At 42.7% G+C, this 16214-nt stretch overlaps 1 protein-coding gene across 2 annotated transcripts in view; it reads left to right on the plus strand.

The window, feature by feature from the left end:
• Positions 1-16214, plus strand: part of PPP2R2B (protein phosphatase 2 regulatory subunit Bbeta) — a 223099-nt gene that overhangs the window by 160706 nt on the left and 46179 nt on the right. For both annotated transcript variants that reach the window (XM_038772788.1, XM_038772789.1), the window contains exons 2-4: positions 4931-5028; positions 7666-7831; positions 12927-13039. In XM_038772788.1, coding sequence (XP_038628716.1) covers positions 4931-5028; positions 7666-7831; positions 12927-13039 — 377 coding nt within the window. The remainder of the gene's footprint in view (positions 1-4930; positions 5029-7665; positions 7832-12926; positions 13040-16214) is intronic.

Raw genomic sequence — 16214 nt, forward strand, 5'->3', positions numbered from 1 at the left:
CTTCCCTTCTTTCCCTTCTTTCCCTTCTTTCCTTCCTTCCTTCCCTTCTTTCCCTTCCTTCCCTTCCCTTCCTTTCTTCCTTCCTTTTTATACTGGCCTTTCTTCCCATCCCACACCCCTCTGTGAGCAAAGCTTCACTTCCATGGTTCTGGGAAAGATTAGGAGTGCCCCGTGGATTTACAGAACTCTAGTAGTGAGTTTTCCTGTCTTTGTTTCTGCAATGGGTCCCAAGGCAGTTTGCTGTGATTCTCCCCCTCATGATTGTAAGCTCGCTGTGGGCAGGAATGTGTCTACTAACTCTGTTGTTGTATTGTGCTCTCCCAAGGGCTTAGTTCAGTGCTGTGTACACAATAAGTGCTCAATAAATCAGATTGATTGATATGTACTTCTCCTGTCCCCGGCAGCCATGAATGCAGAGGGAGCTCAGCTGTCCTTGGAACAGATATAGTTGCTTCCCGGAGATTTTCCCTGATGTGGCGAATCTCAGTCGAAAATCCACAAAAAGCTATTTTAACAATACAAGAAACTTATGGACGTTCGTGCCTCTCTCCTCCTCCCCATCGTTTGTCAGTGGGAAAGCATGCTGACTGTGGGCACTAGAAATTCTCACCCATCCCATGTAAAAAGCTTTAGGATCTAAAGTGCCTTGGGAACAGGACAGTAGATATCACCTCTTAAACGTTTCCTGAGGACTGAAAGGTAAGGGGACTATTTAGACCCTTGCACATTTGATGATGTTATATTGTGTATTACCCCAAAGATGAGTGTCATCATAGTATTGTCAAAAACATTTCGGCAAATTTATATTTGATCTAACAAAATCACATCTGATTTTATTATTATTATTACTGTTAATAAGAGCTACCACAATTATTATTATTATTATCACAGGTTTTTTTACATGGCATTTGTTAAGCACTTACTATATGCCAGACACTACTAAACCCTAGGGTAGATACAGGAGCACTCAATCAATTAATGGCATTTATTGAGCACTTGCTAGGTGCAAAGCACTGCACTATTTATTGTGTGCTTGAGAGACTACAATATAACAGACTTAGCAGACACATTCCTTGCCCACAACTAGCTCACAGTCTAGTGGATAATAAGATCGTCTAGAAGGTAATAAGATAATAATGAGATAATAATAAAAGATAATAAGGTTGGGCACAGTCCACACCCCACAAAGGGCTTACAGTCGTAAACCCCATTACGGATGAGGTAACTGAGGCACAGAGGTGTTAAGTGACTTTCTTTAAGCTTTTGTTCTGTGCCAAGCACTGTACTAACCACCGGCGTAGAGCTGTATATGCAGATCAGACACGGTCCCTCTCCCCCATGAGACATACAGTCTAAGTAGGAAGGAGAACAGATATTGAATTCCCATTGTACCGAGGAGGAAACTGAGGCACAAAGACATTAAGTGACTTGCCCAAGAAAACACACGCTAGGTAAGTGGCAAAACTGGGATTAGAACCCAGATCGTCAGACTCCCAGTCTCGTGCTCTTTCCCCTAGGCCATTTTGCTCTGCACATAGTAAGCACTTAATAAATGCCACTATTATTATTATTATCATTATGTGCAAGGTGCTTGCAGTGTGCCAAGCACATGCTGGCATATGTTGCCGACTTGTACTTTCCAAGCGCTTAATACAGTGCTCTGCACACAGCGCTCAATAAATATGATTGAGTGAATGAATGAAGCACTCTGTTGTCTTGTACCCTAGAAAGAAATTTGACTGATTTCTCTAACACCAGCCTATGCCCTCTTGGAATTTGTCTCCCATTCCAATTTGGAGTTGCAAATGAAGAGGAAACTGGACAAAGGACTTTAGAACAAATGAATATTACTAAAGTCCTAGCTCCTGGGAGGTCTGACTTTTTGAGAGTTAGCCTAGAGCTGATAACAGTCTGGGATCTTATCCTCTGAGTGTATATCTCTGTGAGGAATAGATTTAGAGAGCAGATCTATTTCACTCCATTATTCCCATCCTTGTTGTAAGTTTTGATAACAGAGGGTCTACCCTTCGATTACAGATTTCAGTGGAAACCAGAAAGGTATCAAAAAGCTGCTTCCTCCCAGCATTTCTGACAATTTCTGATTAATGCAGACTTCCCATCTGATTTTTATTAGCTCAAATGTTGTCGAGGCACACTCAATTGGAGGGCCAATCCCAAATCCCTTCACAGGTGACTCCCCACAGTGAATGGAGATTGACTGTGGAAAGCCTTCATGGAGTCTTTCAAATCGTGTTCAGCTGGAGAATGTGGGCCAAGACGGGGAGGGCGGGTGAATGTTAATGGAGCAGCATGACATTCATTACTCACCTGCCTGCCGCCATCTGGATTTTCACAGCTCAGCAGGCATGGCAGGCTTTTCTCACATTAGCGGAAGAGATTGGATCCTAAAGAGTGAACCGATACGTCCCTGAAGCCATAAAACATCGGACATCCTGAATAAATTTTAGCCAGCTAAGCGCTCATTCCTTAGCCACAGACTCCAAATATGTGGGAAAGAATGAAGTGGAGAGAGAAATCTGTTACTAGGTACTAGGTAGGATGGGGAAAGAACAAAAACAAGAGACTTTGGGAGAGGTGCAACTGAACATGAATTTTATACAAGACAGTTCTATTAGCAGAACTTGTGTGATCCTAGGAAACCTGAGAGTCTTCAGTTTCTAGAGTCTCTCTTCAGTGGAGAATGTGATTGATTGTGTGGGAGTGATATTCAGATACCTCCAGCTTTGATTATCTATTGGAGGGACTGTTAGCCCCATTCTGAAAGATGTATACACGTCTCTAGTTATTTGAAAAGAAAATTCCTGGTCATTTTCTCTCGTGCATAGCAACATGGTAAGACAAGTGTTTTCCCTTTTCTCCTGTCAAATGACCTAGCAGTAGCTATGTGATGGTGGCATCAAGATGTTAAAGTCCCAGCTGCTCTTAGCGCTGGCACACAGAACAGATAATGTCAAGAACTGTGTCTAACTTCCTGGTTTGCATATGAGTGCTGATTTTTTTAAACCAACTATTTCAGAACTCAAGAGGCCTAAAGGGACTATTGCCGAGCCTCTGGTTGGTCCCCGGGCCTGGCACGTGATATCAGTGGGTCAGCATGCTTAATGAAGAACAGAAAGTCATTAATTGCTCCAAGTCCAAAGGAATCTGCATTGCTTGGCTACCTGCCCTGTTGGCGTGGCTGTTGGAACATCCTGCTGGTAAATGACAAACAGTCTTGCTGGCCAGGAAAGAAAACCTGCAGGCCTCTTCCCCCACTATGCCACGTTGCTATGCTGCGATGTTTGAAACTGGGATTCGGTGTCTTGGAATCCCCTACTCCACCTTTCTGGCTGGCAGGCAGGATGAGAGCTTAGTACAGTGCTCTGCACACAGTAAGCACTCAATAAATACGATCGAATGGATGAATGAAGTGGATAGAGCACGGCTCTGGGATTCAGAAGCTTGTGGGCTCTAATCCTGGCTCCGCCACTTGTCTGCTGTGTGACCTCAGGCAAGCCAGTTCACTTCACTGTGCCTCAGTTACCTCATCTATAAAATGGGGCTTGAGACTGTGAGCTCCATGTGGGGCAGGGACTGTGTCCAACCCTATTTGTATGTATCCACACCCCAGTGCTTAGTACAGTACCTGACACAAAGTAAGTGCTAAAGCAATACCATTATTATTATTACAAGTAGTAGTAATAGTATTGTTATTCTGTGAACCCTACAGCATCTGGCAGTCAGGTCCTCTGCTGTCATCCATTCCTCTCCCCAGTATTGCGCCAATCGTCCGATACCTCCATTTTGAGCCATGACCACTTTTAGTTTGGGGGCTAAAATGGCAGAGTCCAAATAGAAGCCATGCTCCTCAGTTCCCAGACTTTGGGTTCTGGGAGTGCTAATTTCTGACCCAGGCTGAGAATATAAGGGCCTCTGCCAACCCCCTGCCCTGAATCACCCCAAAGTTCACTTCCTGCACTCCGGCATTCATGCAGCTGAAGTAAACTTGGAGGAAAATTTAAAATCATTGCAGACTCAGCTGTGATGAATTTGCCCTCTTATGCTATTGCTCTGGCCCTTCATCTACACATCACTAACATCCTTCCCTCACTTGAATATACTCAGTTGCCGGAGCCTGGAGTTGGAGCGATTAATGCAGGATAATTAACCTCTGGCATTTTTCTGAAAATAATGCCAAGAAATCTGATCATTGGCAATTTACCTGTCCACTTTTCCCCCTGAGGGGCGGTAAGCAGCATTGAATTGGTTATGTTGCCAACTTGTACTTCCCAAGCGCTTAGTACAGTGCTCTGCACACAGTAAGCGCTCAATAAATACAATTGAATGAATGAATGAATGATAGAATTACCTGTAGCCTAAATTCCTCCATTGAGAAATCCGTGAGTACAAATCACCTCCTATGTCTCTGGACCACTTGATCCTATCAAGTCACTCAGCCTCTCTCCGGAGATCAAAGTGGTTGTGGTCAGGGATGGAGACGGGCAGAATGGACACAGAGGAGGGAGACCAGGAAGGAGATATGGGTTTAGCTCCTGATTCCCAAGTGCAAATGCTAAAGCTTGTGAGAGGAGGTGTTCAGGGGAAGAAAGCCAGGACTGTTAGCCCCATTCTGAAAGAAGAATATACATCTCTAGTTATTTGAAAAGAAAATTCCAGATCATTTTCTCTCATGCATAGCAACAGGGTAAGATAAGTGTTTTCCCTTTTCTCCTGGCAAATGACCTAGCAGTAGCTATGTGATGGTGGCATCAAGATGTTAAAGTCCCAGCTGCTCTTAGCGCTGGCACTTAGAACAGATAATGTCAAGAACTTTCTAAATTCCATTTCCTTAAAGGCCTAGGAAAGGCCTTTTATTTTCCTAGAGAAAAATGCCTGCAGTTCCTTAAATTGCTTTTGTCTTCTTTTTCAGCTGACATTATCTCTACAGTCGAATTCAACCCCACTGGAGAATTACTAGCGACGGGAGACAAGGGGGGTCGGGTGGTAATATTTCAGCGAGAGCAAGAGGTAAGTGGTGGGGAATTCAAAACGCCTAGTTTATCCACTTAAAAGATTTCTGCTATTTCCCAATCCTTGGAGGTCATTAACCTTCGATCTTGGCTGGCAAACTAAAAAACTGCCATAAGATGACTCCCAAAAGCAGTTCCACTTTCCATCTCGTGAATTATCCGAAATGACATTTTCAGGGAGGGTGGGCTGAGGTTTGCACTTGGAAGAAGTCTTATTGCTGATCACACTTTTCCGATTCACATTCAGCCTCATTTTGCTCCAAGTGCTGCAAGCCGGCATGAATATTAAGTCACTTGGAAATGTGTGTATCGAGGAAAATCTGTATCCAAGCAAATAGAGTGATATGTAAAACTAACAAAGGGCCTTCAAAGCCCCAGACTCTGCCCTCCCCCAACCCCTTCCCCTTTCCTCTTCCTTCTCAACTTCCCTAGGAAGGGGTGCAGATGTGTGTGATCATCTGCAGATAGTCGATTCAGCAACCTGCTACTTAAAGCCTTGAGATTCATGTTCAAGTAGTAACAGCTTTTCAGAAATGTATAGGCAGGCTAAGCTCTAGGGCTCCGGTACTGTTTTCCTCAGTTAACGTCCTACATTCCCAGTGATGCTTCAGCTCAGACTTGTAGCTCTGTTGCAAAATAAAGTGATTGTGCTGTGATGTAGCCAACTGAATTCCTGACAAGACCTGTCTTGACCAGTTCTAGAAATTTGCCAGGTACCGCACTGTTCAGAGAAGACGTGGCAAATGCCTTCTGTATCCTGAAAGCCATTAAGATCGCAGCTGGTTTAGCTAAAGAAATCCTCATTTACAGGGGATACAGTTGGTAATTACACGTTATTTGCCATTAATTTTTTACAGAGCCCAAAAAGCCTTAGGGTAGCTATATAAATTCAAGTGTTTAGCATCAAATCATCTATCACATTCCCTGGGTTTAAGAAATGGTAAAATATGGTTGGCAAGTGAAAACTAGTAGCCCTTCTGACCTGGAATTTTTCCTTAATTTCCAAAGCTGTTTGGTGTTAATTGGTCTGGCACATTTTGCCCACACTTGACAGTCTGATTTGGACGGTAGCAGATCAAACATCTTGTAAATTCATTTTTAAGGTGGACTGGTTCTCATTGAGATGACAAGGAGAACTGCAATGAACTGAGAACTGTACTTAAAAGACACGTTCAAACCTAATATAAACCTGCTTTCCGAAGTCTGAAAAAAAAATCCAATTAGGTTCACGGTGCTATTAAAGAGCAGCTGTTGAGCATAAATTTCCAAAAGCAACTTATCATCAGTAATAATATTTTATTTCACAAGTTGCTTTTGCAATTTTTCATTTTCTTTGTTCTTTTTATTAAAATGCGGGGTGTTGGTTTCATTGGTGAAATAATGGGAGAGATTTTTTTATTAATGGCATTGGCCTGCAAGAATCCTAATATGGATAAATAATATACAGTTAGATTCGAAGGTAGAATATATACTTGTTATGCAGTTAAAAAAAATCCATAGGATCAATAGTTTTTCACATCAAATTTTCACTCCAATACAATAGCAGATTTTGAAGAGGAATGCTCCCTCGTAATTAAGCCTGTATGCGGAAACCATTTTCCTTTTCTTTTTTCACAGAGATCTGGCTTATGCAGCACATTCAATCCCTGAGAATCTAAGCATTCAGAGTGTTAGTGTTTCCTGTAAAGACATTTGTACATGTACTGAAATATGGTCAAACAAAATGACTATTAATTTAAGAAGGTAGAGTTTTCTCCAAAATGGCTCTCACACAGAAAAACAGTGCAGGTTTTCAAAGATAAAATAGAAACTTGGAAATAAGGTACAAATATTTCCAAACTAGGCAAGTATCTCTTTTCATTCCCTTGAATTTGGTCTGGAGGTTTACCTCGAGGAATAGCTAGATTCCTGGATGCACATATAGCTAAATATCATTTTCTCCCTTTATTGCTCTGTAATTATTTTGGAGTGCAAGATGCTTGGTCTTGGACTTAACTTGATCCTCTAAACTTTTGCTCTCTGTTCTGAAAAAGCTGCCGGGAGGGGGCAAAAAAATGAAGCTAAAGTCTCAACTCCATTTTATGCCTTCTTCCAGCTTCTAGGGTCAGCATGGGTGAGCCAAAACAATCCATTAGCTGCCATTTCATTGCCACTGACCCGAGGGACCACTTAGGCAGATAATATTTAACCTTGGAAAAAAATGTGAACCTCAAATTAAATTGTAAGAAACTTAATTTCCTTAAAATCTATTTCCTCAGGTTTAACGTAAAGTATGTTATAGACTCCAGTCAATCAATGGCATTTACTTTGTGCAGAAGCACTTGGGAGAATATATAGCCATCATTAAACACATAGTGAAGACAGTTGCTTATTTCCATGTTGCGAAAATCACACTTGAAAGTAGTCACAGTGCTGTCACTGTCACAGTACTATCATTGGTTTGTGCCACCTATTTTCCCGTAGTAAATGCCTAAGGAGTGGATTTTCAAGGAGGAAACCAAATAGGAACTCTAAATCTAATCATCAGGGAACAGTCCCCAAATTGTTCCTAAAAAACATCTCCAGTTTCTGAATTGTAACCCTTAGAAAACCCAACCTCCTTTTCCTCTCAGACTCTTTGTGTTTCTTTCAACAGAGTAAAAATCAGCTTCATCGCAGGGGTGAATACAATGTTTACAGCACATTCCAGAGCCATGAAGCTGAGTTTGATTACCTGAAGAGTTTAGAGATAGAAGAGAAGATCAATAAAATAAGATGGCTCCCACAACAGAACGCTGCCTACTTTCTTCTCTCCACTAATGGTATGGATGACAACATTCGGTTTATTGGGCTCTGAGAGACTCGAAGAGCCCTCGCGGTCTTGGCTTAAGTCCCTGTGGTTTTACGTCCTTTGGAAGCAAGTGGTGAAAGTAGCAAGGCCTAGGGGAAAGAGCCCCAGACTAGAAGCCAGAAGACCTAGAATCAAATCCCAGCTCTGCCACTTAATAATAATAATAATGATGATGGTATTTGTTAAGTGCTTGCAGCAGGGCAAGTCACTTCACTTCTCTGGGCCTCAGTTACCTCATCTGGAAAATGGGGATTAAGACTGGGAGCCCCATGTGGGACAGCCTGATTACCTTGTACCTCCCCCAGTGCTTAGAACAGTGCTTGGCACATAGTAAGCGCTTAACAAATGCCATCATTATTGTTATTCTCTGTGCCTCCGTTATCACATCCGTAAAGTAGGGAGTAAGACTTTGAGCCCCATGCAGGACAAGGATTGTGTCCAACCAATTTGTTTGTATCCACTGCAGCACTTAGTGCAGTACCTGGCACATAGTAAGCACTTAACAAATACCAGAGTTATTACAGTCAGCTCCTAACAAAAGCCAGAAATATTATGACTCCATGGTTACCTGGATGAATCAGAAGTCCCTTTCCAGCCTTACTGGGACCTTACAATGCTAAAATCATTATCGTACTGAGGTTGAATCCCCTGGTCTGTAAAAGCTGAAAGCGGTCAATCAGCCCTGCAGGATTGCAGGGGGAAACAGAATTGGAAACTCACCCCAAATTCCTCAGTGTCCACTGACACTATTGCTCCACACATTCCCATGTTTCTGAATGTGTATGCCCTTTCCGTGATGGGAGAGTCAAAGCCATTTTGTGTCCAGGGTTTCCTTTTAGTCAAAGAACTCTAAATCACTTCCCCATGTATCTAGATGGTGAGTAATTATGGCACATGACTGCAACTTAGAATTAGAGGAGAGAACCACAGATGGATCTGGTCAGGGCTCCAACCGGAGGAGAGACTTGTGTGTAAAGGCCTGGATTTCATTCTCTCATCGATTTGCCCTCTTCTGGGTAGCTGGAGGAGGATTGGTAGGATGAATCAGCCTCTGGAAGTTGACATAACCCCCTAAAAGGGCAACTTGTTTTTATTGTTTGATTGAAAACCTATGAAAAATATTGACAGATGCTCCCTCTGTGGTAAAGCAGAGATCTTTTTTAAAAAAGGTATTTGTTAAGCAGCATGGCCTAGGAGAAAGAACACAGGCTTGGGAGTCAGAGGAGCTGGGATCTAATCCCAGCTCTGCCACTTGTCCGCTGTGTGTGTGACCTTGGGCAAGTCACTTAGCTTCTCTGTGCCGCTGTTACCCCACCTGTAAAATAGGGATTAAATCCTACTCCCTCCTACTTAGACTGCAAGTCCCATGTGGGACAGGGACTGTGTCCTACCGGAGAAGCAGCGTGGCTCAGTGGAAAGAGCCCGGGCTTTGGAGTCAGAGGTCATGGTTTCAAATCCCGGCTCCACCACTTACCAGCTTTAAGCAAGTCACTTAACTTCTCTGGGCCTCAGTTCCCTCATCTGTAAAATGGGGATGAAGACTGTGAGCCCCCCTTGGGACACCCTGATCACCTTGTTAACCTCCCCTTCGCTTAGAACAGTGCCTTTCACATAGTAAGCACTTAATAAATGCTATTATTATTATTATTATTAACTTGTATGTATCCCATTGCTTAGCACTTAGTACTTGGCACATAGTAAGTGCTTAACAAGTTTTGTTATTATCATTATTATTATGTACTTATTATGTACCAGGCACTGTACTAAGTGCTGGGGGATAAAAACAAGATAAAAGTTGAGCACAATTGCTGTCCCACATGGGGTTCACAGTTTTATTCCGCATTTTACAGATGAGATAACTGAGGCACAGAAAAGTGAAGTGATTTGCCCAGAGTCACACAGCTCACGAGTGGCGGAGTCAGGATTAGCACCCAGGTCTTCTGACTCCAAGGCCTGTGCTCTCTGTGCTCGGACGCCTTACTGCTCTAGGTACTGCCTCCTGCATCGTGTTATATTGTACTTTCCCTAATGCTTAGTACAATGCTCTGCACAGAGTACGCACTCGATAAATACGGTTGAATGAATGAAGCCAGAGAAGCAGCAGACAAGTTTAGTTAGGCCATCCAGTCCTGTTGGTTTGTTCATTCAGGCCTAGTGAAATTCTTTTATCCCTGAGATTTGAACTTACTGTTCAATTACAGTTTGGGAGTCTTTCTTAAAAACAAAACTACAGCTGATTTGTTCCCGTTTACCGTTCACTACAGCGGCCTCAAATTCCAGTTGAGTAGCTTTCAGGATCCAGAATCAGTTGCTTAGGATGAATAAGGAGCTAGATGGATGGGACTTAATTACTTTCAGGAGAAATGGTCTAATTATCTCCTGTAGCCAACTTATTTTATATTAAGGAATTTATTTTATTGATCATTGTAATAAAACCCAAAGATAGATTAAATGCAGTTGGTGGGGGATGGGAGAGAAATCCATGAAAGGCAGCGAAGATTAATTCTGTAACAGTATTAATTGAGTTTTTAAATAGTCTTGTGATTAACAGGGCTATTATCTTCACATTTGGGATAACGTTTCTCATGCTGTCTGTATCTCAAAATGACTTTTTTCTAAAAATATTTTTCTAAAAATGTTCCCACATTATGTGATTCTTCTTTTTCAAACTATCATTGAGAGGGAAAACACCATAAGCAAATTCGTTAATGCACATAGAAAGTAATTACAGTCAATTGGAATCACTTTCTAAAAGAAAAAAAATTAAGCTAAGTGATTAGGTGGAGAAGCGATCCAGAAATGATAATGCATTCCTAAGAAAATTGTCCTCAGTAAAGATGATGTCGCCATGCGGAATAAATGTTACAGATTTCTGAAACTTCTTCTCATCCAGAGCTTCAGTTATCTACTACATAGAGACACAGTGATAAAGATAATCAGTGGTATTTACTGAGCACTCGATGTTTGCAGAGCACTGTACTAAGCACTTGGGAGAATACAATACAACAGAGCTGGTAGACACGTTCCCAGCCCACAACAAACTTACAGTTTAGAGAGGAAAACACTTATTATGCCCTACGCACTGCCCTAAATGCTGCGGTAAGTACAAGAGCATCAGGTCAGACGTAGTTCCTGTCCCACCTCGGGCTTGTAGTCTAAATGCTAAGACGATGCATTTCACGAAGAAGCACTCAAATATCATTACTGCTATAAAAGTCTATCAGTCATTTTAGTTGCATGTGTTGCTTTAGTGATGTGCTTATAAGTCCTTTAGACGGTGTACTCATTGTGGGCAGGGAATGTGTCTGTTGTTGTATTGTATCCTCCCAAGCGCTTAGTACAGTGCTTCGCACACAGTCAATGCTCAGTAAATATGATTGAATGAGTGAGTGAACGAATGGATGTCTTGTGGGGTTATGGGTTACTTGAAAAATTCAAAATATATTGTATCTTGTTGGACCAAATCCACCTGAACTTTTAAATCTTTTATTATACTGAGTTTCATTCCCAAGTTCCAGAGTTCTCCCCTGTGTCCATCACTATTAACCCATCAGTAGCCACTAACGTATTCCTACTGGAGGACAAGGATGAGTTGAACTTCACTGCCTTTTTTTGTGTAATAAGTGCCAGTGGAGATATAAGACAACCAGGTCAGACATGTCCTACACAGGGCTCACAGTCTGTTTCATGCAGAGCTCCCTGACCTGTAAAATCTTGTATAGTATATGCTGTGCTTGGCTATTTCCTAAACACCCACAGCATTTTTATTGAGTGCTAATGACCTTGCCTTGGGACCTGGTAAATTCAAAGATTTATTACTGTTGAGCCTTTGTCATGCTTTCTTTCCCCTGAAATAATAGATGGGCATGAGACTCTCTCCAGACAGGACGTGAACTCCAGTGAAGTTTTCCAGGGAGGTGACGAGTTCTATTTTCGACTCCTCCGAGATGGCCCCATCTGGGACTGCAACGCTGTCTCTCTGCCTGCCTCCAGCATCTGACCAGGGTCAGGAGCGAATTGCACAGCCCGCTAGGACAAGTTCAGATTTTGCAGGCCTCCCCCCATACAACTGAACAGCCTAATCTCAAAGGGAAACCCAGAAATTCCTTGTAAAAAGACACTTGTCCACAAGCACGGCTTGGAATTGAACCCTTTAGCACCCCACCCTCAGCCCCACAGCACTTTATGTAATTTATTTATTTATATTCATGTCTGTCTCCTATCCTAAACTGTAAGCTTGTTGTGGACGGAGAAAGTGCCTAGCATCTCTGTTACTTTGTACTCTGCAAGCACTTAGTACAGCACTCTGCACACAGTGAATGTTCAGTAAATATGATTGATTGAGTGATTGATGACAGTTGTCTCTGGAAAACAATCCCCTTGGAATCATTATGCTTTAGACTGTTACTTTATCCGACACTGTAAACTCGTTGCGGGCAGGGAACGGGTCTGCCACTTCTGTTGTATTGTTCTCTCCCAAGCATTTAGTACAGTGCTCTGCACATTGAAATTGTGATATTTGTGAAGTTCTATGTGCTAGGCATGGTACTAAGTGCTGGGATGGATACAAGCAATTTGTGTTGGACACAGTCACTGTCCCACGTGGGACTTGCAGTCTCAATCCCCATTTTACAAATGAAGTAACTGAGGCACATAGAAGTGAAGTGACTTGGCCAAGGCCACACAGCAGACAAGTGGCAGAGCTGGGATTAAAACCCATGACCTCTGACTCCTGAGCCCAGGCTCTATCCACTACACCAGTAAGCACTCGATAAATACTCCTGATAATGGGGATCTTTAATGTAAGTAAATATATAAATCTAGACCTCCAGAATTAAAGTTGCTGATCACTAGGATCCAGATTAAAAGGCAGGTGTCCCAACAAAAAAGTGCCACTTAACAATTCGTTGTTCCTTCCAGCAATCCACATTTCCTAGACTTGGAACCTTTAAGTTTGCTTCTGTTTACAGGCTTCTTCTTTAACGGGCTGAAGCCACAATATTGGAATTGCTTTAGCAGTCCAGTGGAGAGAGCACCCGTAGTGACCTGTGTCTTCTCCTCCCTAGATAAAACCGTGAAGCTCTGGAAAGTCAGCGAGCGGGATAAGAGGCCAGAGGGCTACAACCTGAAAGATGACAATGGTCGAATCCGAGATCCTGCCACCATCACAACTCTGCGGGTGAGAGAAACGCGCTTCCCTCGAATCCAGATGCGGATCTGGAAAGGGCTGACTTTCTGTTCTTTGGGGAGTGGGACGTGGAAAATGAATGAAGCCAGGGCTACGAAATGGGGTTCCCTTACTAGGGTTATAGCACCATGTAGACTTGGCATTGAGAGCAAACTTCCTGAATCCAAATAGCCAGTCTTATTCTCCTGTCAGCAGCAGTTGTTTGAGCAAGGGGAAATGGTGTCAGATCCATTGACAATATCAAAGCAATAATAATAATAATTGTGGCATTTGTATAAGCGCTTACTGTGTGCCAGGCACTGTACTAAGCTTTGGGATGGATACAAGCAAATAAGGTTGGACACAGGCCCTGACGCACATCAGAGGTCCTGGGTTCTAATCCCAGCTCTGTCGGTTACCTGTTACGTAAATTTGGGAAAGGCATTTAACTTCTCTGTGCCACAGGGACCTCATCTTAATATTGTGGATTTAATGTCTGTTCTCCCCCTACTTAGACCCTGAGCTCCATGTGGGATTTAGGGATGATGTCTGACCTGATTAACTTGTATCTACTCCAGTGCTTAGAGTAGTGCTTGTTGCCTAGAAAGTGCTTAACAAATACCATAATAATAATAGAAATAGCAAGCAAAATAAGGTCAGAGGCCTGAATTTATATATTTCAGACCTAAAAATTTATTCGCCTGGATATCTGCGGACATAATGTATTTTAGGGATTGGAACTGTGTGATTAATTTGCTCAAATAACCCCAGGATTACCAGGTCTCCAGCATTTAAGCAGCATGGCTCAGTGGAAAGAGCATGGGCTTTGGAGTCAGAGGTCATGGGTTCTAATCCTGGCTCCACCAACCGTCAGCTGTGTGACTTTGAGCAAGTCACTTAACTTCTCTGTGCCTCAGTTACCTCATCTGTAGAATGGGGATTAAGACTGTGAGCCCCCCCCGTGGGACAACCTGATCACTTTGTAACCTCCCCAGCGCTTAGAACAGTGCATTGCACATAGTAAGTGCTTAATAAGTGCCATCATTATTGTTACTTATTGGGCACCAAGTATTTGGGAAGTTAGAAATAAAAGATATGAGCCAACCTTGTCTTGAGGAGACTTTTGCCTGGAGGATATAAGACAGTCATCATCGATTTGGGGACATAAATACAGAAATAAGAAAGAAATGGATGCTTTTCATTTGGGGTACATTGAGGTTTGTTCTTTTGGAATGCAAGGGACACAAAGTTCTGGCACCTCTGCTAATGGATAGTGAAATATCGCAGGACGGGTGCCACCGCACAATTCTAGGCTAGGGAAAGATCAGGGAAGGGAAGAGATTTTCAGAGCCAACCTGCCTCACCAACCAGCCAAGCCAGACTTCTCCAGCTCTGGAGTTTGTGGAATATAATTGGAGAAAACCTAGCTACTTCCTCCCTCCAAGTCCTAAGGTGAGGTTTATCCCTAAAAAGTGACTGTCCTGGAAACCTTTGTTATTTTTGTAGAAGCAAGCACTGATTATTCATGTGTATCTGAATTAATGTACATTCGGTGTATATGTATTTGTGTGTGTATTAATATGTATTAATTGGAACAGGGGCTTCGAAAATGAGATCCAAAAATAATCAAATGTTCCCAGCCTCCTTTTCAGCCTAACTCAAAGAGAATTGGAAACTGGGCTTTCTGGACGTGGTTCACCAGGCTGACTATAGGAAGGCTACGCGCAATTCACAGTTCCTGCCATGGTTGTTGCCTCTTCCCCTCTCATTGAGGTCCAAAGTGCCACAAAACTTCGGTGGAGCCTGAAAATCTGGTCTGGCCCTACCATGTAGGACAAAGCATCTGTCGGCAGGATAATGCCAGTCTCCCAGTCCAGCCAAAGCAGACAACTCTGCTTCAGAACAGGGGGCTGCACTGTAGACGCTAAGCTCGTTGTGGGCAGGGAATGTGACTGTTATATTGTTCTGTTGTCCTCTTCCAAGTGCTTAGTACAGTGCTGTGCACATATTAAGTGCTCAATAAATACAATTGACTGAGGCAGGTGGGTTGTAGAACTTCTGGATGATCTTATGACAGACCTGAGTGTGGTTCATGGATTTTCCAAAGCAGCAGAGCCTAGATTTTCAATGTCCTCATTAAGACACTGAATGTAGCACAGATAACAGTAGGTATGACAATATCAATCAATCAGTAGTATTTAGTTAGGAAGGACAAGGTGATAGAGTGCTTTAAAGCCCATGGTGTAGAGTTTGTTTGAAGTGGAGCTGGATGAGCAACCCCTGGAGGTTCTTGAGGAGCGGGGAAGCATGGATTGAACATTTTTTTAAGAGAAATGACCCTGGCAGCAGAGTGAAGTGTGGACTGGAGTGGCATGATATGAAGCAGCAGTAATGGCCAGTCTGGTCTTCTCCTAGCCTGTGCAGGCAAACTGGCAAATCAGCAATAATCCAGGCCATCATCTTTGTCTTTCCAAATCCAAACAAAAGCCCCAGCTGGAACCAAGCTAAAATGTGATGAGTATCACTATGGTCAGCAATCAGTGAGTTGAGACCAAAAATATGTCCAAGAATAATTTTTGCCATAAAGACTCAGCAAGGATTTAAATACTCGATTTTACGGCATTTGATTTGCCTTGTGTAGGTGCCAGGTTAGCCGTCATTCTGAGGAGTCGACTAGGGATTTGAAAACCCCTGAAGTTCTCACTTCATTTAATAACATTTATTGAGTACCTTCTTTGCATGGAATGCTGTTCTGTGGGTTTGGAACAGTGGAATAGAAGGCATAAAAGGCGCACAGTATCCACTTTCTAGACTGTACCTCATTATCGGCAAGGAGCGTGTCTGCCAATTCCATTGTATTGTACTCTCCCAAGTTCTTAGTACAGTGTTCTGCACTTAGTAAATGCTCAATAAATACCATCGGTTGATTGATCAAAGAATTTATCGTTTAATGAGTGCAATTAAATGTCCCACTGAGTCCATCAAATCAGTGGTATTTGAGTGCTTACTTTTTGTAGAGCATTGTACTGACTCCACTTTAATCAGAGACAGTCCCCTTCCTACCTTACCTTGCTGATTTTCTGCTACAACCCAGCTCACTCACTTCATGCCTTCTCTGAGCCCCCTAAGATGGTTATTTAAGTAGACAAGCTTGCTGATGGAATCCTTGCTCTGCTAGCTGTGATTT

This window comes from Tachyglossus aculeatus, chromosome X1 (genome assembly GCF_015852505.1).
Source record: "Tachyglossus aculeatus isolate mTacAcu1 chromosome X1, mTacAcu1.pri, whole genome shotgun sequence".
NCBI lineage: Eukaryota > Metazoa > Chordata > Mammalia > Monotremata > Tachyglossidae > Tachyglossus > Tachyglossus aculeatus.